Consider the following 23391-nt stretch of genomic DNA (forward strand, 5'->3'; position numbering starts at 1 on the left):
TATACAAGCGGACAACAAGGAAAATTTGTTAAAGGACTTGGACTATGCCATCCACCTATCGCAGGCCTTGGGATACACAGTCAGCATCCAAAAATCAAGACTTGTTCCATCCCAAAGAATAACCTTTTTGGGTGCAGATCTAGACACAACCACCCAAATGGCCTTTCTCACAGAAGAAAAACAAAAACAACTTCCGGATTACTTCAAGAATCTGACAAGACAAACTCAGCTGACTGCAAGGAAAATCCTGCAGGCCCTGGGATACATGGCATCCTGCATAATTCTAATTCCACAAGCCAGGCTGCATATGAGAAAATTGCAATGGTACCTAAGGAGTGTATGGACTCAGCACAGTCACAGCTTAGAAACTTTGATCCCACTCATCCCTTGCCTTCAAAAGGAATTCCTGTGGTGGGCTCAAGCCTGCCAGTCCAACAGAGGATTGCCTTTCAACAAACCAAAAACAAAACAAACCATCACCACGGACGCTTCAGACCGAGGTTGGGGAGCACACATGGAGGACAAATGTATCCAAGGGCTATGGTCTCAAGGACAGCTGCGCATGCACATAAACCAAAAGGAAATGTTGGCAGTGATACACGCAATCGAGGCTTTCAAACCTTACCTTTCCTTCATCAGGGCCACCTGCTAATAAGGACAGACAACACCACAGTTATGTGGTACATAAATAAACAAGGAGGCATGCATTCCTACCCTCTATGCAGACTGGCCATGAATCTATGGGAACTTTGCTTGAAACGCAATATACAACTACAGTCCCAGTTCGTGCCAGGGAAAGACAATACTCTGGCAGACAGCTTAAGCAGAACTACCATGGATGCACATGAATGGATGCTGCACCCAGACATCTTCTTACTCGTAACACAATCATGGGGAAGGCCGGAGATAGATCTGTTTGCCTCACCCCACAATCATCAACTGAAGACTTTTTGCTCAAGGACATACCACCCACAAGCATGGAAGGTGGACTCTCTTTTCTTTCAGCTGGAAAGCTCGAAAAGTCTATGCTTTCCCACCACTCCCATTAATGTCCAAGGTTTTACTGAAGATCAGGGCAGAACAGCCAAGAGTGATTCTGATAGCTCCAGACTGGCCAAGGCAGCACTGGTACCCACTGTTGAAGAGCTTAGGGGCTCTCTTCCACCACCAGACAAAAGGCACAGGGTTGAGCCCTCTGACCCCCACTCTTCAGATGAGTCTACGGATGGATCTGTGTTGTCAGACCACCAGCAGGAGGCTTATTCGGCCTACGAGGATTCTGATGCTGAAGAATCTATTCCTTCGGCCTCCCCTCCTGAAGAGTTTTCTTTTGGTGAGACACTGCACTCTATGAGAGAACATTTTCAATGGCAGGGCCAGGAATTTTCTGATTCTAGAAAGATTAAGGACCTTTTTACATTTACCTCAGCATAGGCCTTTAGCTTTACCTCTTGTTTTGAATGTTATTGTTGATGTGTACTCTGATGCTAGTACAGCCCCTGATTCTCTCCCTCCGGCTCCTGCCAAACCTGATAGCTACTACAGGGTCCCGGATTCTCATCTGCACCTGTACAAGGCCCACACTGCAGACCCAGAAACTATTTCCCAGAGCCCAAAGGGGTTGCAGCTGCCACTGCTAAAAATCCTTTGCCTTCTGAAAGGGAGTCTAGAGCTTTAGAGAGATGGGGAAAGAAAGTTTATACTTCTGCAACTCTTTCCATGAGGGCATTAAATTGTCAATTTCATACGATTCAGTACCAAGAGTATTTGTTAGATGAATTGTATAAGAAGCTTTCCTCCTCTGAACCCCTTGACCGTAAATCACTTCAGGATCTGGTACATAACTCACAGCAGGTTAGCAACCATTTTTTGCAGTGTGGTTATGATGCACTGGAAGCTTCATGTAGGTCAGCTATGACAGGGGCAGTTTTACGTAGGCATGCCTGGTTGAAGGAACAATCTCTACCGGACCATGTTAAAGCTAAGCTCCTGGATGCTCCAATGGAAAAACAAAAATTATTTGGTTCCACGGCTCAGGAGGTCTTAAAGAAGTTTGAAGAAAAGGCAAAATCTGTGCAAACAGTCAAGGACTTTCTGCAGGTACAACCACCGAGATTCAGCAGAAATTGGCCTACTAAGAATTGGTCCTTTCCGGACTCAGACAGATCCCAGAGAGGCAGGAACAGGCGTGCCAGAGGTAGAGGGCAAGCTAGAAGCTCCTACAGAGGCCGTCAGTGGCAGCCTCCCAACCAGAGAGGTGGTGCAGGAACAACAACAACAACTGCTACACCAGGACAGACTCAATGACTTTATTTTGACTCCGCCGACCAGGGCTCAATTAGAAGCACCATTGGGCGGAAAGCTTTCTTTATTCTCAAAAAATTGGCATTACATTACGAGGGACTCATGGACACTGCAAATAATAGACAAAGGATACAGGTTCCATTTCCACACATTGCCAAAAAGAAAAGGAATGCCAGACCTGCCACCAAATCAGAGGGCAGAGGCTTTGAAGCAAATCACCAAATTAATACAAATGAAAGCCATAGAAAAGGTACCTCTTTCAGAACAAGGCCAAGGATTTTATTCCAGATTATTCCTTGTTCCAAGAAAAGAAAATCAATGGAGGCCTATTCTCGACCTGTCCGCACTGAATACTTACCTCATTGTGCCAAAATTCAAGATGCTGACCCTACAGCAGCTTCTTCCCATGCTGGGCAAGGAGTCTTGGCTGGTGACTCTAGATCTCAAGGAGGCATACCTGCATGTCCCTATTCGACAAAGTTGCAGAAGACACCTCAGATTTCTTGCAGGATCAGAGCATTATCAATTCTCAGCATTGCCCTTTGGCTTATCTACTGTGCCCAGAGTATTCACGAAATGCCTGGCATTAGTAATTGCACACTGCAGACTTCAGGGGATTCAAATCTACCCATATCTGGACGACTGCCTTATACAAGCGGACAACAAGGAAAATTTGTTAAAGGACTTGGACTATGCCATCCACCTATCGCAGGCCTTGGGATACACAGTCAGCATCCAAAAATCAAGACTTGTTCCATCCCAAAGAATAACCTTTTTGGGTGCAGATCTAGACACAACCACCCAAATGGCCTTTCTCACAGAAGAAAAACAAAAACAACTTCCGGATTACTTCAAGAATCTGACAAGACAAACTCAGCTGACTGCAAGGAAAATCCTGCAGGCCCTGGGATACATGGCATCCTGCATAATTCTAATTCCACAAGCCAGGCTGCATATGAGAAAATTGCAATGGTACCTAAGGAGTGTATGGACTCAGCACAGTCACAGCTTAGAAACTTTGATCCCACTCATCCCTTGCCTTCAAAAGGAATTCCTGTGGTGGGCTCAAGCCTGCCAGTCCAACAGAGGATTGCCTTTCAACAAACCAAAACAAAACAAACCATCACCACGGACGCTTCAGACCGAGGTTGGGGAGCACACATGGAGGACAAATGTATCCAAGGGCTATGGTCTCAAGGACAGCTGCGCATGCACATAAACCAAAAGGAAATGTTGGCAGTGATACACGCAATCGAGGCTTTCAAACCTTACCTTTCCTTCATCAGGGCCACCTGCTAATAAGGACAGACAACACCACAGTTATGTGGTACATAAATAAACAAGGAGGCATGCATTCCTACCCTCTATGCAGACTGGCCATGAATCTATGGGAACTTTGCTTGAAACGCAATATACAACTACAGTCCCAGTTCGTGCCAGGGAAAGACAATACTCTGGCAGACAGCTTAAGCAGAACTACCATGGATGCACATGAATGGATGCTGCACCCAGACATCTTCTTACTCGTAACACAATCATGGGGAAGGCCGGAGATAGATCTGTTTGCCTCACCCCACAATCATCAACTGAAGACTTTTTGCTCAAGGACATACCACCCACAAGCATGGAAGGTGGACTCTCTTTTCTTTCAGCTGGAAAGCTCGAAAAGTCTATGCTTTCCCACCACTCCCATTAATGTCCAAGGTTTTACTGAAGATCAGGGCAGAACAGCCAAGAGTGATTCTGATAGCTCCAGACTGGCCAAGGCAGCACTGGTACCCACTGTTGAAGAGCTTGTCACAGACGAAACCGTGGCCTCTCCCCCTATGGCCACTTCTTCTGACGCAGAACAATTTCAAGATCCTGCATCCCAACCTAAAAACCTTGCAGCTAACTGCCTGGAGAATACCATGACTCCTCCTCAGAATAGCTTATCCCAGAGGGTAAAGGACATTATTATGGAAGCTCGCCGTCCTTCCACAAGGAAGGCATACTCAGCAAAATGGAAAAGATTTCTCATTTGGAACACAACAAAAGGCCTAGATGTGACAGTGATGAGCATGGCACATATACTGGAATACTTAGCAGAATTGTTCCACAATGGCCTGTCTTATTCTTCCATTAAGATACATGCCTCAGCAATTTCAGCAGAATACAATGTAAATCCACCTGTCTTCTCGCATCCTCCCTTAAGACAATTTCTCAGAGGAATCAAAAACATCAATCCTCCAAGGAAACCACCTTTACCTACTTGGGACCTTAACTTTGTGCTGGAGAAACTAACACTTCCTCCCTTTGAACCAGCAGCATCGGCGGATCTACAGTTTCTGTCTTGGAAAACTGCATTCCTTCTGGCCATAACTTCAGCAAGAAGAGTATCTGAGTTACAAGCCTTAATGGCAGTGCAGCCATTTCTTATTTTTCATCAAGACAACTTTCATTGAGAACCAGTCCTACTTTTATGCCAAAGGTGGTATCTAGGGTATCCTTGAACCAAGCAATTCACTTGCCTACATTCTTCCCAAATCCACAAAATAAAAGGGAGAAACTTCTACACACTCTGGATATACACAGACAATTACGCTACTATTTGGACGGAACTAAAAGTTACAGAAAGACTGACCAACTGTTTGTAGCATATGCTGCTGGGGCACAAGGAAAAGCAGTTTCCAAACAGACAATTTCAAAATGGATAGGAAATTGCATTCGCTTTTGTTACTCCTTTCATGGAAAGACTGTTCCTGTAAACATTAGGCCTCATTCCACGAGAGCCACAGCCACCACTACAGCCTTCCTAAGAGGGGTGGCTACCAAGGACATTTTAGAAGCTGCTACATGGAGCTCCGTGCATACATTTGCCAAGCATTACAATTTACCTTTATACTCCAGATCCAGAGCAGGTTTTGCTACAGCAGTCCTGCAGGGTATCTTAACTACACCATCATTTTCTTAGTACCTCCACCCCCAGATTGGCTATGGTATTCTACCCATATGTTATGACTGCAGATGCATCCTTGAAGGACATAGTACAGTTTTGTACCTACCATAAATGTAGATGTCCGATAGGTATGCATCTGCAGTCAGGTTTACCCTCCCTCCTTCCCCTCTGTGGTATTCCTAGGGTGCTTACCCCTCCATTAGCTAGCTGGGGGAATCTGTTATGGTGTATTTGTTTGTATGTATGTATATATATATATATATATATGTATATATTTTTGCAATATGTTTGGAATTTTTTGGCATTTTATCCAAATTTAGCCTTCATAGAGGGCACCTGGCATCTGGGGCAAGAAAAACTGAGGAAAATGGCGTCGGCTGATGCTTTTATACCCCAGGCGCTCTGACGTCGGGGAAAGTGCGACATCAGCCGAGGCCAGACCCAGACTTTGGAATCCGGCCGACCGAAGGGCTGCCTGAGGCAGGACAACCCATATGTTATGACTGCAGATGCATACCTATCGGACATCTACATTTATGGTAGGTACAAAACTGTACTTTCCTTTCCATCATGAAGAACAAGGCCACTGAATTTGAAAAATGTTCGGCTGGTGGCAATAATATTCTCCCCACAGGATCCTAGCTCTTTGTGAATTTATTGTTCAGATGTCATCCATCTGGATACAAAGTGCAAGGCCTGTACATCTTTTGGTGCTCTAGCACTTCAGAGGTGACTGATCAGTTTGATCTTAAAAGGCCTTCTTTCTGGCCAGGAGGGTGAGGGCAAACCCAACTAGTGCAGAGTCATCTTCTCCAGCTCCAAAGAGTGATGAGGGTAAGTTGGTTAAGGAGAAAGACAAGGAAAAGTAACCAAAGAAGACATCCTGTACAAGGTAGCCATATCTGATGACTATGTCGAGTCCTGCTCTTAAGACGTTTGGATCAGGAATTTTTCCAGAGTCAGTCTCATTCCATTCCTCCATGTTTTTCACTGGAACCTGTGAGCCTGAGGCTAGACTTCCTTTTCTCCAAAAGAAGTGACCTTCTCGGCTATCATATGTGGCTTCATCCTTCAGGTCCATCTGCTCCTTTAGTTTTTCAGAAGTAGATATCAACAGGATGCCGTGGATGTTCCTGAAGATCCAGATTCAACTGGGGGTCCTCCCAGTGCTGACACCTTTGAGGGCACTGGGTCTGGTCCCTGCTATCCTGCCACTGCTGCCTCCTTAACCAGTCCACTTGTCAGGTCAGTAGTCCTCGGATCTGAGTCCACATGGTAGTTCCCCTACATAGGCACTGTAGTCTTCTCCACATTGACTGTAACAGCTTCCATTACTCTCTCAACTCTGAAGTAAGATCAGACTTAGTCTCAGAGCTGAAGCCAGTAGTTACAGTAATCTCAGACATTTCCATTTTGGGGTGGAGGCATTTTGAGGGAAGAGTGTTCAAGGTTCATGGTCAATGACGGAGGACAGACTTCACCTCAGTGTCTTGGAGGGGAGGACTGTCCTCCTACCATTGCAGGCTTTTCAGGACTCCCTACCCAAGGGTGTGATTTCAATTTAGTGGGAGAACATGGCTTTTAGCTGGTGCATCAACAAACAGGGAGAAACCCTATCTTACTCTCTAGGCTGGAAATCCATGACAATGTGGCAATAAGCAATATCATCCCATCACTTTCTAATCACAATGCAGATCCCATGAAACTTACAGTGTGCTAGTGGACAAACTGAGCAGGTCTGTTCTCCTATTTCATGAATGGTCCCTCAATTAAGTAATCTCAATTAATATTTTCAGACACTGATACCAACCATGCTGAGATCTTATTGCCTCATACCTAAACAACATCTTATTAACCTCCTATCTCATTTTCCACAAATACAGCTTTTCTGTGAGAACTAACCCTCCATTTTATAACAAAAGCAGTTTTAATGCAAACCTGAACCAAAACTTCAAATCTGCCTGAGCTCTTCCCACAGTATTTCAACAGAGGAGAATACATGTTGCATTTGTTAGATATTTATCAGCAACTTCTTAAAATCTTTTGTTCTTTGTAAGAAGAAATGAAGTCTGATCAGCTTTTTCTTACCATATCCAAAGCCAGATTTGGTCAACATGTGTCTAAAGTAACGTTGTCCAGGTGATGTTCTGATTATATAAGGTTTATATACAGGCATTTGGAACTGGCCTTACAGAGAAAACTACTAGGGTGGTTGGTATGTCTGTGGCTTTTTTGGGTATGTACCTATTGTTGAAATTTGTGCAACAGCCACTTGGTCTACTGTCCATACCTTTGTTTTACACTACAAACTAGATGTGCAGTTAAGGGCTCGTACAATTTTTGGCTTCACTATTCTCAGGAATATCTTCCTTGATACCACCCAGGTGTTTTTATAGCTTTGGACTCTGTCTCAAAGATTTACTCAGATGAAAACAGACTATATTGGATGTGAAAGTTATGTACTTCTGTAAAGCTAGATCCATGTTGGCTTGTTTTCATGCAGTTCAACATCCCTCGCTCCATCCCCAAAACAAAATTATTCTTGGATCCCAGTCCAGCAGTTGAACTTGACCGGAGACCTTGTCTCTAAGCAGCCCTTCTCTGGTTTCTTTTCAATAGTTTGTATTTGTCTGTTCAAGTCCTTTAAAACTGTAATGTGTCTATGCATATTCATAAACTGTTATTGTAAGGAGCTTATCTCCCTGGGCCTCATCTGAAAAGGGTGTTTGCTGTCCAGACAGACTATCCCAGTAAACAAATGCAAAATAAAATAAAAAATAAACATAATAAAAACATCTATTTTATATGTCTGTTATTTTTAAACTAGGTCCTTTGCTAGCTTTGAATGACTCCAAAATGCATACTGACAGTTTTGGAAACACTGAGTTTTTCTCTGAACCAGTTGAAAGGGGCATTGAAATCACTTTGCAGTTGTTTCACTTTTATTGTAGAAATTGGACCTGATCCATGAAGGAGCATATCTGCAATAGCAGTAATTGATTTTAGGTGATAGGAGGTCATTATTTCTTAAATGAATGATGAAAATTGAATGGTAAAATGAAATGATCCCTGCAGAACCATTGCATTTAGGATACCTGGATTTGATATGTAGTTACTGTTCTGAATTTTAAATACTCTGTGTAATATAGATTTCAAGCCCTTTGAGAATTGGGACAAAGCCAAGTTGGTTGAGTAGTTGAGTATATTTTGCCAGTAACTATGTATGTGCCTGTAAAGGTGCTGAGGCCTAGTCGTACTCGACATTGGGGATAATTGAGCAGGCCATATCTATTTACACACCATTAAATTGGTAGTAGATCATTCTTTCAGTTATTTTTTGTCAGTAGCACAGCATTGAAATTGATCTGAAATCTTATGATGAGGAGAGGGAAGGTTTTAGGCACTGGTATAATTAGGATACATTTTAAGATGTCGTGCAACAGTGCTTGTGTTAAGGGGAAAGGTTTAGAATGTCATCAGTTTGCTTGATTATAATGGGAGGTGCCAAACGTAGAAATAATAAGGGGGGACTAAGGAATGGGTTTGTTTTTTCTAAATGTTCATGAGGGAAGGTTTATTGAGGCCTAAAGCTAAAAACAACAAAGGAATTAGAGCCCAATTATCCAGAAAGCATTCTTTCCAGAAGTCCAGCTATGGCAAATCAAGCAGACTTCTTTGTCTGTTGAAAGAAGGAGAGACAGTGAGGATACAAACGGTGAAAGGTTTTGACCAGATTGGTCAAGTAACGAGTATGTGCAGAGCTGAGATCCTATTTTGTAAAATCCAAGGGTGTGGAGTATTGGAGAATTCACGGACAACTTCCTTTAGCAGAACTGATATTGCAGCTTTGTCCCTGAGATAAAGACTCTAACTCTCAGAACAATCCAGACAATGTTCCTGTTCCAGAACGTGTCTTGACTGCTGATACTGTTCCTGAAGGTGTTCCCAACATCCCTAAGGTTAAACAGTCAGCAGAGACAATCCCAGTTGCTAATTTTATGTCACAAGATATGGTTGCATTTCAAAGCCTAGTTTGAAGTGTGCAGTAACTTGGACATACTTGTATATACGCATATTGCTTTGTATAATTGCACAATGTAACTTTTCTGTAAATTGCATATTTATTAATGTCGTCAATAATGCATAACTTATTTTTTCAAAGAGAGAGGATGTAGAATACTAAGTGTGCTGTACCTTTTAAGAAGCAATTCCAAGATCTGTGTGTGCATATCAATACCAAACACGTACTTCAGTGCCATTTTAGCAGTGCAGCCATAGTGTTAACATCTATGTGCATGATAGCTAGTTTGTTTATAAGTTAAAGGTACTTAGCTTCATTTACAATGTGTTTGTATATAATAAAACTGCTTGAACAGGAACCCATGATGTTTGTCTGTTTCATCCTGACCAGACGAGTGACAGCAGCTTTCTAATTAACTGAAACACTTCCATTTGCAGAATATGATTCCTAGGTAGTACAGTGGGCACAAATTTAAGACCACATTGAAAAACTGACATTTCAACATCACTAAAAACATTGCCAGGTGAATTCACTATTAAATTAGTACAATCTTTGGCAACAAATTCCTTCAAAGATAATAAACCATTATTTAAATCCTTTATTTAAATCAATACCAAGTCCTTTTGTTGTAGTCTTCTTAACCTGCAAAAGGGAGACAGCGGATACATGAAGATGTCCTGCAAATCATACTCTGTCTATAGGCAAGTCTCCTGCAGTAGCCAGTATAGTTGGCCTTTTTGCTTTACCATTGCTGAAAGCCAAAGAGACAGGCTGTCAGTCAGATGCAGGTGTAAGTGACTCATGCCAAACAACAGTGTGAAGCTACAGTCCCACAACTAAATGCTGCTGAGCAGAAACTCAAAATGGTTCTCACAACATCATAGTAGAATAACCATGTGCAGTACACCGTAAATGCATGAGTGCTGGAATATGTGACATAATCAATAACCACAGGACAAATGCACTACCCCCAACAGTAGCTGATGTGGGATGTCCTAATACCTCTCAGAAGAAGCAGCTGTTATTAGAAATGCTGCTCTGAATTATAAGAAGAGTTTGTTTTAAAATTATACATTGAAAAATTATACCAGTGCCAAACTCTTACTATACCAGGGCATTCCTGCTTCACCTTTGCTTCCCACAGCTGGAGATGTTGATGGCTGTGGCATTGCAAATCATCCTAGCAAACCTACACTTGTTTTGATCATGGCCCTGTATTCCCAGTGTGGACCACTGCCAGCTCATAAAAAGCATCCACGTTCCTGAATGCACCTACACTGGGTGCTGCTTGAGCTGGCTGTATAGAATGTTTAGCATATGTTTGTTCTCTTTGTAATACCAGGTGGGCACTGTCCACAGAGAACTAGCACAGGTAGCTGTTACCCTGAATAGCATCTGAAAATTATCACAATTTTACAAGGAACAAAATGACAGTCTGCGACTTGGACAGGAAATGAGGATCTGCAAATCAGGTGCAGTGCGGATTATTTCAGTCGTAGGAAAAGAAAGAACAACCAGTTCAAAACACCAAACTTGAGAAAAAAACAAAGTTAACTGACAGGCAGTCGTAGCATAAAATCAAACTTTAATAAAACAACAGCAGCAAAGAGTTAAGATGAGCGCTTTCGTACCAAACTAGGTATTTCATCAGTGCGGATTATCACTGCTCTGAAGCATGATGCAAGTGCACACATAAGCATCCTGAATGTACCCACTGGCTGGGCATATTGGACGTGTGCAGTGGCATCAGGCCCATTATAGAATACAATGCCCCTTTTGGGATGTACCTTACCCGACACCTGCAGCAATTAGAAAGACCCCAAAAGTATCTCACCAAGAGGATCAAGGGTCTCAAACAGATGCCATATGCTGCTCGGTTAAAAAAACTCCAACTCTGCTCAGTTGCATAGCGCCTACTTCGAGGCGATCTATGCCTGACATACAAAGCTATGTCAAATCCAGAATTAATGGACATGCTCCACCTCAGTAAATCTAAATCCCTTAGAGCCACACGCTCGAGGGACTTGAACCTCAGCACAGAAATAAATAGAACTTGCTGGAGGGACAGGTTCATAACCCAGAGGCTCCCTTCGCTCTGGAATAGAATTCCAGTTCATGTGAGGCAGAGCACCTCACTGAATCTCTTCAAGAAGAATCTCGATAGGTGGATGGGGGATCGTAGGTTTGTCCCAGGGATTACTCCCGTGTCACTATTAGACAGAGGCACAGTAAACTAAACCTTAAAAAGGGCACAGTATACTCAAATCAAGGGGTGGCGTAAGCCATACAGAATCTGGCTAGGCTTATAATTGCCCCAGGGCAGATAGTCTAGTATGAACCTATGACTAGGGGTTCTTTAAAAAATATTGACATAATTTTATAAAATCAAACAATTGTTCATACCATTTTTGATGCAAATTAAAATGAATAAATTATAAAGAATAATAGAAGTAATTACCAACAAAACCCAAACCACTGTCTTGATTTGTTATATAGAACTTTAATTCCTCTTTTTCCTCCCATAGTCATAGTCTTAATTTTCTCTACTCTTCACCTGAACAACACTCATTATGTAAATCTTCCTGCTTCTTTCATTATATGAACCAGGGTGCCAAAAATTATCTTGTCTAACCTTATAGTGTCCTTATTACATTTTTTATAATATTTACTCAAACATCATGATTTCAGTACTAACCCTCTTTACCTTCTTACATTTTAAAATCTATATCTACACCAAATTTTCTTATTCTGTTCTATTGCAGATACTCATGGCATGCATTTTCTTCTACACCACATTCCCTTTTTGAACATGTCCTTTCACCTCACAGGCCTAACACTTCTTTTTACTTTTAAGTCAACTTCCTTAAGGAAGTTATCCACAAAAATGATCATTCTTGTATATATAGTTATATAACTCAAATTATGTACTGTATTCCTTCCTTTTCCTCACTTCTTCCCCTCAGTAAATAAATAAATCTTCAACATAATATATTGGTACCATTTTTTTTCCATTTTTCTTAGCTCATCCAATTTAACTTCCATGAAAATTGCTAATACTAATTTTTTTATGTCTTCCCAATTTAAATGTTTATCTTCTCAATAACTCTCCCCAAACTAACTATATTTCCTATACAAAATATTTCTTTTTCATTGACATTCTTCATTACAAAAAGGTAAATGTAAAAATGACAAGAATACCCCAGGAAGTAAAATGGGAAATGTAAAGATGACAAGAATACCCCAGGAAGTAAAAAGGGAAATGTAAAGAGTACAAGAATATACCCCAGAAAGTATTGAGCTCAATTCCCCTTTATATTTTCTAGTGTATAAAGTATTTCTTATGGGATTTAATTAAATTCAAACTACTCCAAAAAAAGGACGACCAGACCCAGAAATTATTTTTCCTTTGTTAATTTAACTCCAACATACCTTGTAGTTCCCATCAAAGTCCCACATATCAAATAAGCCTTCTTCTGATAAAGCAACTTAAGTTCTCCATAATCAGCCTGTTTTAATTTACCTTTTATCTCTTCCCATGTCATTCTACACAATCACTACCACTAAAAGTAATCCTCAAGTGCTTGCCTCCATCATATTAAAGTGAATATCAACTATTTTTATTACATCACTAAGTATTTGCTATTTTCCTTATTTTTACACCTAACCTATTTAAACTACTTCAGTTTCTTCTATTTATGTATAATTGCTTGTCAGTACCAGAACATTTCTTACTAAAAAACATCTAATTTATGTAACTCCCCTACCTAACTCCTTTTTTCCATCCGTATCTTCCCAATTTTCTGTTTACTATAAAGCATCCTTGAATTTTTATACACTGACCAATTTTCTAAATCCTTTACCAGATCCATACTTTTTCAAAATGTCCCAAACCAGTTAATATGCTAAACTGTCAGAAGCAACACCAAAAAATCCAACTACATCAACCGAAACAAAATTTAGATGCCAGAGAAAAGTTCAGAGTGTTTATTTAAAACCATAAACGCTTTCATTCACTTAGTAAAACATGAACTTCATCAGATAAAAAGCGCATTCTGTGTTACCCTTAAATAAATTTTAAATTGGCTCCCTCTAGTGATCATAATATTCAATTACCTAAAGTCACATAAAACCACAAAAATAACCCACAAATATATTCTAATACAACATTCACATTGTCAAAAATCTTTAAATATATAATTTCATTGTATTCAATAATAATAAAATATTAATGGACAGTTTATCATAAATACCTGGTGAATTTGTGGTGTCTGATAATAACTGCTAGTATAATTCACGTTTTTCCAAGAAAGCAGATAAGTTACCTCCTTTTTCAGAAGACAACTTTTTCAAAACATAACATTTTTTAAATACTGTCAATTTTTCAGAATGTTTGCGTAATATATTTCCTTTGTCCCCATTAGTTACTGCATGTACATATTGATAACTTCTCTTTCTCAAAGCCTTCTTCGTTTGCAAATGTAAAATGCAGCACATGATGAACACTGAGCCAAGTCAAATACCCCTCTAGTGTAGTTCATCCTTGGAAAATTTCCTATTGTAAAATTCACCTGTCTTATACATATCTACACTGGGCACAGCTACTATGTTTAAACAAGTCCTTCATAGCCAGGTTGTCATTCTGCATGGTACTGTGGCCATTTCCAAAAAAATCTTTTCATGTTAGTACCAGTTGTATAAACTACCAAGGGTCATTCATCAATAATTGTTTGGACCACTTGGGTTCAAAAATATTCTACCTATTACTTTCAGATGTATCCTTAACTTTCCTAGTTACCCTATTAAATTCACATACCATGGTCCTAAAAACATTCATTGTTATCATTCGTAATTTTGTAACTGAAGGTCGGTGTTTATGGATTCTTTGTCATAATTGAAATCACCCCTTAACATTGGCTTTTAAAGTGTAGATCCATCTCTAGTGACCTCTTCCTCATACGTGGTAATCGTGTCAGTGGGGTATTGCATGTTAAAAACATTTATCATAATATTTCAACCTCATTAAGGAAGATAATATCTTCAGCAGTAATTTGTGGCAATGTTATCACTTGCCTTTTCACTGTTTCTTTTTGTTTTGCAAAGGGGGTTTGTGGCTATTGTAGTGTAACAAACTATGTGAATAGGTCCCCTTTCTATTTACCATGGAGGGAAAACTGTTCCTCTCACCATTTTTACTAATTTTACCTTCCAAATAATTAACTTCCTTGTTCTCATACTAGCTTTTAAAACTTCAAGAAAGAAGTAGTGTTAATATACTTCAGAAATTCTTCTATCTCATAAAATAAAAATGTTATCCAAATAACGGAAATACACCTTAAAAATAGAAAAATGTGATGAAAAAATTAACAATTTTTCCCACAACCATAATATAATGTTGGCAAAAAACAGGGCAGTCTCAGCAGCCCTGGCCATCCCTGAAACTTTATAACATATTCAAAGAAATCAAAATTGTTGGCCAAAACAATTTCCATGCTCTCCAAAATAAAATTAATATTCTGATTTAAATTCGAACATGCTGTTAGGGCTTCTTTGAACCATTGTACACCCTCAAGATGGGGAATGACCATAGAATCATCTTTTACATCACCAAGAAGAAACATTAACCCCTCATCAAGCACTACATTTTGAATTTGATTTCAAAAATACCAAGTATCCTTTAAAATGTGTTTTATCATTTAAAAAGTTTTGAAAGTAAGGTCCACAAATTTAGCTAGTGGTTCTGTCTTAAAACCACCTGCAGCGACAGTTGGGTGCAGTGGTGGAGCCACCACATGTTTGTGTACCTTTGGTATTCCAAAAATGTTAGGAATAACAGGCTTCTCAACTTTCAAAAAGTCATACAATGTGCCTTCAAACCATAACTACTTATCAAATCATAGAGCCAAACATCAACACAATGGTAAGCTATATTGATTTAATTTCTGGTGATGCTAACAAAAATTTCAACAATGTTCAAATGTAAATTTTTTGGGGGGAGGGGACTGTCTATTAAAACAACTCCACCACCTTTGTCTTAGCTTTTGTGGCTAAAAGCTTCAAATACCTTTTACACGCCTTTTCACATACAGTAAAAAGGAGCCTAAGGAGGATTAAAAATTGGAGGTCTCCAAAATGTATTTAGACCCTAAATTAAGTTTGTGGTCCTTGAAAAAATACGCTAAATTCAGTTTGTGAATAAATAATTTCATGTCCAATAATTTTCCTGTTAAATTAAATTTTACATAAGGGTCAAAAGCAAATCCCTTACAAAACAGGTCACAGTACAGTGGAGTGATTTCCAAATAACTGTAGTTATATATATTAAGCTCTGTAAAACTGTAAACAGTACCTCAGTGTAAGCATGTGATCATCATCTGCAATTGCATCATCTATCATTAGCATTAACTATATCTCATAGTAACACTAAGCCGAACCCCTCTTTAACCTAATATTCCCTACTAAATCTTTATCGAATATAATAAGTCATTCACCTGCTTTTCTAGAATCCCATACATTACATCATACATATACTTTCCCATTCTTTCCCGTCATACTTACCTGCAGTATTTTCATTAGTCAGCACTGCGTAAAGCAATAGCTCTCCATTTTTTAAATCTTTTATCTCCCTTTTTCCAAATAAACTTTGTAACCATGTACCCCACTATATCATCTGTTATCCCTCTTCTAAGCCAGTCAGTCATTCAACAGTTCCACAAAAATCAACTTTTATGCATTCTCCAAATCCTTATAAATGTCATGCTGTGTTTCTTCCTGTCCTTTACTGTACTTTTAACCAGTGCCAGTATTTTTATTTAGCTTATCTAAGGTGACGTCCTGCTTTATGAATTCCTTAAAATCTTGACCTGGTTTTTGCTCTTCCCAGCCCACTCATCTGTTCCTTCATTCTTCCTGTACCTGCTTGTATAACTATATGCAATAACCATAACCACCTCCGCACCCATTTTACCTCTTCTATTTATTTATGCATGTGTTTATTTGAATTTAACTTGGGTATCCTGTCATAGTTGATGGACCTGTTTTTTAATTCTGGAAATAACTGAGACTGAAATCAAAACCCATTTATTTAGGGAGGTAAAGGTGTATGAAAGGGTCAATTGCCATGGCTGCAACTATTGTAAATTTATTGATACATAGTCTAATGCTAGAAGAATAAGTGACAGAATGGTTCAGATTCCTGTGCTTTCTTTATGTAAGTCTAGGTTTGTGGTTTATTTAGCAAAATGTGCTGGATGTCATTCATTTTATGTGGGCAGAACATCCAGGGAACTCCACAATAGAATGTATAGGGATTTTCATGCAATGCAAAACAATGATTTTTCTAATGCTTTAACTAAGCATTGTAATGAATGTAAATCAACTTTTGTATTCTTGCTCATTAGTCATGTTAAAGACTAAGTCATAAGTTTGATGTGCTAGATGACTTAGGCTGAAGAGAGTATAGTGGGCAACTGAAATTGCATGATTGTATTAGTCCTGGGCTTAATGATAAAGAAAATGTCATAGTTTATCTAAAAAGAAGAAGTTCGAGCCATTAGAGCATGTGACTAGACATGATCATTAGAGTCAGTGTATTTAGTCTAATGAAGTCTCTCGAAGGGACGAAAGTGCTGAGTCAGCACAAGTGTATTAAATTGTTGATTTTACATTTGTGTTGTGCTATTTTGTTTTCATTTGTTTCATGCCATTTTATCCCCAGAAAAAATTAATCTATAAAGAAGGAAACTCATCAAGGGAAACTGTTCATGGGTGTATATGAATACAGAACTCTGTGCATTGACACCACTGCTCCAAAACAAAAAATAGCTTGACAAATCATGTCAGGTGGATGAAAGATGAGATATTTTTTATATAGACATAGAACCAAAGCTGACGTGAGAGAGGAAGGATCAGATCTAGGACTTGACTGCTCAGTTCATTGAATTCTCTGCATGATAAAGGTTGCAAATGTTCAGTGAACTAGAGGCATCCAGTCAGAAGGATGGAGAACTGAAGTAGTTATTCTGTAACTGAAATCTTATAATAGAAGTAGTGGTGATTAAGTGACCATTGCCCTTGCAGAAGGGGTATGTCCATGCCCTTTCCCAAATCTTAGATTCTCCCTGATTGCTAGACCCTCCCAAATTTAATTCTAATTTTTCTGTTTTAATGCATTACAGGTAGCAAACAGTAGGCCTGCCTGACCGGGTGATTACAGGAAAATGGCTTGGTTGAAGGAGCCATTGCTGAAGCATGCTGTTCTACTGCGGCATGCAGTGACCCTTGGTCGTAATGCATCCCCCCCATGACACATTAAAAAAAGTCCATCTGATGTTCTCTCCTTCAGGAGAGGAATGAAGTTAAGATAGTTGTAGGACAGCCCTTCAGTTCTGAAAGCAAATGTACTGGCATTTATTTTCGAATGCTAGAAATGCATTGAAGACTGATAGACATCTACCAACCAAGCCTCCTAACACTTTACACCTGGGCAGCTGCCCCTTTGTCCCATTAACTATGCCTGTGGTAATAACATTTGGATTATTGTCCAGAGAATAATTCTTCCTCACCAGTGTGAGGTTTTATATATACATATATATATATATATATATATATATATATATATATATATATATATATATATATATATTTAGTTCTTTCATTTCTTTCATTTCCTGCATTATTTTGATATGGAGTTGTCAGTGCCACATTAAGAATTAATGGCAAAGTGTTTAGTTAATTTAGCAGTGGAATTTACAGGTTCCTATTAGATGACCGAAGATTCATTCTTTCGAATGCATCTTGGTCAAACTTGAAAAGATGAAACGGCAAAATGACGAAGCGGCATATAAGCAAATTCTTTCCCTGGGAAAGAAATTGCTTGGCCGCGTCAGTTACTTTGCCGTTTTCGTCACTGTAGTGCGATCTTGGAGTTTGTATATTTAAGTAGGGGGTTGTGGGAGGCAAAGTCCCCCACTTTGTTTTTTTTTTTTCCCCTTGGAAAATGTTTGTAAGCTTTCGCTTACATGGGGTTGATGAATCATTGTTCGCTTTTTTTAAGTGTTCGATGATCTAATATAGACCCAGAATTTACCACTTTCATTCATTACTTGTCAGTAGAGGTGTTTGACAACTCATTCATCTTTGTAGTTTGGACAGCAGTGCTCACTGCAGCCATGAAGAGTTACATGATGGAATACCTTCATCCCAGTGAGTGAGAAAAGACCTACTCCCCGTAGAAATCTTAATGACCTGGACATCCTACCTACTAATACACTGTCAGGATGTCCAAACACCTTGTTTGCCTTTTGAGAGTGAATGATTGATAACCAGATGCTAGAAGGTACCTTCTATGATGTCTAGGCTGAAGACAGACAAGAGGAGGAACAACCCACAGTGATGAAGCTACTCTCATTATCAAGTTAAAAAGCTACCACTAGGGTTAATTTTTCATTTTTGTAGAGTACTCTATTTATGCCTTTATATATTGGGAAGGGTCACCAAAGGGAGTGTCTAAAGAAGGGAGGTAAAGGCAGGTCATCCATGCTATCCTTATAAGTTTAGTCTGGCAAATTGGAGAGCTTTGAATGTCTAATCTCAATTAAGTGAAAAAGCATGTTTCTTATTTTAGGACCTACAGCTTTCAGCCAAAGAAGCCTACAGAGGTGGGTCATAGCAAATACTTGCCTAAATGTAAAGACTTATGTCGCATTATGATAAGGAGGGTTTCATCTTCTGACATTTTGAGAAATGTGATACCATGTACAGCTTTCAGACAACTTCCACCTCTTTTTTCTGGACAGCAGCATAATTTATATGCCTTTTATACCCATGAATGAGCAGCAGATTGGATATCAGGGAGGCACACTATGCATAAAAATACTGCTTAGAGCCTCTGATGGAACATTTAGGAAATTTGAATATAAGTTAATTCTGCATCTGTAAGCTAGTGGTTTAAACTTCCAGAGATTGGTATCTTAAGATGGAATACCTGGTGACATAATTAACATCTATGTCTCAAGGAAGGTCATCTTCTGACTAAGTGACATTAATGCAGGGTAGTGGTCAGGAATGACACAGCAACAGCAGTGAAACCCACAGTAGCTGCAGTCCCTGTAGAACTGTGGCTTTCACCTGAGATCATACATGCAGTCGAACAGATTGTCTTTTCCAGAGAAGAGATGTAAGAAAGTTACTTTAAAAAGAGGAGATAAACATGCTTCTTCACTTTACATGTTTTGTTCTTTGAATACAGGAAGCTTATCCCAGTGAGGAAAGTAATTACTGCAGTTTGTCTGCCTCTGTAACTCTTTTGAAACTTATATGGTTGGATTGATAGCCTTCCAAATGGTATGGACTGTTTGTGGTAGATAACCAGAGTATGACACAGTTTCACTGATCAGCTGAGTGCATGAGCACATTGGTCAAAGACTAATGTGCAGATGATGTAAAGTAAGTAAAGTGTAAATAATAAATGCAGACATTTTTCCTTCAGCTGTGGCATAAAAAAGACTAGTTTGGCACTGGCAAAAAAACTAATAAGTAGATGCAAGTCTGCTACATTAGTATTACTTAATTACTTAGGTCTTAGTGTTGCTGTAAAACCCTTACAAATGGATGGAAAACACTAATTGAATGTGTCTTAGTCTTACATGTAGTACCTGTTGCATGAAAGTAAAACATTGTTTGGTGTTTTTTTTTCCCTTTGTTCAGGTAAGATTTGTTAATGTGATAGTCCTCCATTGTTATACCTGTAAGTATAGTGGGAATGTCAGATAAAACCTCCATGAACATGGTAAAGGCATTTTGTCCATATGAAGATCTAATGAAAGTCTCCAAAATAATTTTTTTAGAATTGTAACGCTGCGAGTCATAGGCGAACGTTCAGCTACTTGATGAATCCTAGTATTGCTTTGCTCTGCTTTTATAATGGTGTTAATAACAGAAAAGATACCATAGACCATTATATTTTAAATGGCTGAAGAGTATGCATTTGCTTTTGTCGTTAAGTCATCTGCCTTATTTGTTTAAAAAAAAAAAACGCTAATACATTTTCTGCTTTAGGTATTGAAAGCATGGAGTCGAGTGCAAGTTCCAGTCTGCAGTCTTCACTTGCAGAACCCAAGTTACATCACTCAGCAGCGAACCTGCAGAAGTGTGCTGAGTCTGGACAGGACAGTGGCAAGTATCATGTCATGCCTGCATCACAGCTTCACTCAGGATGTAACTGCAGCCAGAGCTGTGGATGTGCCACAAATCATAGTGTCCACATAGGGAAGAAACTATATACTGGTGCTGAAAGCACCAAGTGGCTTTCACATAACAGTAGCAGTAATCTGATACACTGTCAGACCATTTACAAAGTGAATCCTCCTCCTGTGGTCCAGTCCTGTGATGGTATGATGGTTCCTAAACATTTGAAGGAATTAAAAAGGAATAAACCTTATAAATGTGCCGAATGCAGTAAATGTTTTTCATATAACATTCAGCTGATACACCATCAAACTGTTCACACAGGGAAGATATTATATAAATGTACTGAATGCAGCAAGTGTTTCACTCAAAAGTATAATCTACAATGCCATCAGAAGTTACATGGAAGGGAGAAACCATATAAGTGTGCTGAGTGCAGTAAATATTTTACACGTCTTAGTAGCCTTCAGCGGCATTGCATCATTCACACAGGTGAAAAACCATACAACTGTATGGAATGCGGGAAGTGTTTCACACAAAGTGCACATCTAAAAGAACATCAGAATACGCACCGCGGGGAAACACCATATAAATGTACAGAATGCAGTAGATGTTTTACACGTCTTAGTAGCCTTCAGCGGCATCTTATCATTCACTCAGAGAAAAAACCATACAGTTGTAGTGAGTGCAATAAGTGTTTTATAACAAAGGGACAACTAACTACTCATCTCTACTCTCACTCTGGGGAGAAACCATATAAATGTGTTGAATGCAATAAAGGTTTCACAAGTAAGACATCATTGAAACACCATTCGAACTGGCACAGAGGGGAGAAACCATATAAATGTGTTGAATGCAGTAAAGGTTTCATATGTAAGAACTCATTAAAATACCATCAGAATGTGCACAGAGGGGAGAAACCATATAAATGTGTAGAATGCAATAAATGTTTTACACATCCTGGTAGCCTTTGGTACCATCATGTCATTCACGTAGACATTAAACTATAGAATTGTAATGAATGCAATAATGTTTTATAAGAAAGGGACAGTACAACCTTACAAATATGTTGAATGCAGTAAAGGCTTCACATGTAAGAAGTCATTAAAATAGCATCAGAACTCACACAGAGGGGGAAAAAAAAGCATTTGATAGTATCCCACATTCATGGATAAAAAGAGTGCTTAAAATGTATAAGGTACATCCTACATTGATTGATTACTTAATTAACAGCTTAGGTCATGGCTATAATTTGGCTTCTAGAAAACAAAGTCTGACTTCTCATCTTCTCTTTGTCGATGATTTAAAATTATATAGCTCATCGGATGAGGAACTGAAAGCACAGCTGCAGGTTGTCAAAACTTTTTCAGATGATATTAGAATGTCATTTTGTCTTGATAAATGTGCAAAAGCAACCTTTAAAAAAGGAAAATTGCAGCACCAGGAAAACATCAGTTTGGGGCAAGAATGTGATATAAAAGAACTTGAGCAAGATGGGGTGTATAAATACTTGGGAATTGATGAAGGATCAGCAATAAAACATGAACAGATGTGAATAAAGCTTAGTAAGGAGTACTTTAGAAGACTTGAATTAATCCTGAAGACAGCATTGACACCTAGGAATAAGATCCAAGCTATAAATCAATTTGCTCTTGCTGTCCTAACTTATAGTTTTGGAGTGATTGACTGGCCCAAAAAGTGTTGGAGAGATTGGATATTAAAACAAGAAGGATCCTTCATGCTCACCAAATGATTTATAAAAATCAGTATATACCAAGATTATATATTCCCCGTTCTGAAGGAGGGATGGGCCTCCTTGAAATTGATTACATGTATAGATCTGCACTCTTGGGATGCCACACATCTACTGACCTCACAAGATCCAATTGTAGTAAAAGTTTTCAAACGTAAGGAGAATAAATCTAAGATGACAGCTCTGCTTAATTTAGCAGAAGCTTAGTGACGTCAAGTTAGTGCCTGAATGTGCTAAAAAAACAAAAGAAAGATTATAAGGTGAAGGACCAGATGAGAAAGCAAGAAATGTAGAAAAAACATAAATACAGTTGCAAGTATAGAAAACTTCTAGAAAAGCCTCATGTTGATCAAGAATGAATGCAGGAATGGTTAAGGAGAGGTGAATTTACATCAAGAAATGAAAGGTTAATATTGGCAGCCCAAGATGGTGGGCTATGTACACGCTGGTTTACTAAGTCCATTGAACATGTGGGAGAAACAGACGTATGTGGGTTTTGTGGAACCGAATTGGAAACAGTCACACACCTTATTGCTGGTTGCGACTCTCTAATGGCAGAGGGACTGTATACTGATAGGCATAATACTGTGGCGAGATTGTTACACTGGAGATTATGCAAACATTATGGTATCGAAGTGGCTGAAAAACACTAGAAACATGAGCCACAGAGAATCATAGAAAATGATGAAGTGTACATCACATGGGATCACCCAATACCAACAGTCCAAAAGATAGATGCTAGAAAACCGGATGTAGTGGTCCAAAAAAAGAAGACAAAAGTAGCATTGATCATTGAAATCACCACACCTAGTGACTACAGTATCTTGCGTACAGAGAGATACAAAGTCATAAAATATCTCGATCTGCAGGCAGAAATGAGAGCCATGTGGAAGAAAGATACCCAGACAGTTCCCATAGTAGTAGGAGCAACTGGGCTTATAAAAAAGAATTTACAATTGTATTTTGATATGTTATCAATTCATGTAACATCCTACGAATTGTAGAAGAAGTCATTACTGGGCACATTGTGGGTGCTGCAAAGAGCACTTTTGGCTGACATCAAAGAGTGAAACAATACTAATTTCATGAACTTTAATCGTACTTTGACGTAGGAATGGGGTCCATTCCCATCATGGTATTAGAAACCCAAAAGACTTGGAGAAATTAAAAAGGGAGAAACCATATAAATGT

At 39.1% G+C, this 23391-nt stretch overlaps 1 protein-coding gene across 1 annotated transcript in view; it reads left to right on the forward strand.

Moving 5' to 3' along the window:
- Window positions 1-21490, forward strand: part of LOC122812762 (zinc finger protein 391-like) — a 117895-nt gene extending 96405 nt beyond the window's left edge. Inside the window, exon 5 of the mRNA XM_044084838.1 lies at window positions 20319-21490. Within this exon, the coding sequence (XP_043940773.1) occupies window positions 20319-21457 (1139 nt within the window). The 3' untranslated portion in view covers window positions 21458-21490. The remainder of the gene's footprint in view (window positions 1-20318) is intronic.
- Window positions 21491-23391: the final 1901 nt, after the last annotated feature.

Source organism: Protopterus annectens, chromosome 10.part0 (genome assembly GCF_019279795.1).
Source record: "Protopterus annectens isolate FY-2018-M chromosome 10.part0, PAN1.0, whole genome shotgun sequence".
In the NCBI taxonomy this organism is placed as follows: domain Eukaryota; kingdom Metazoa; phylum Chordata; order Ceratodontiformes; family Protopteridae; genus Protopterus; species Protopterus annectens.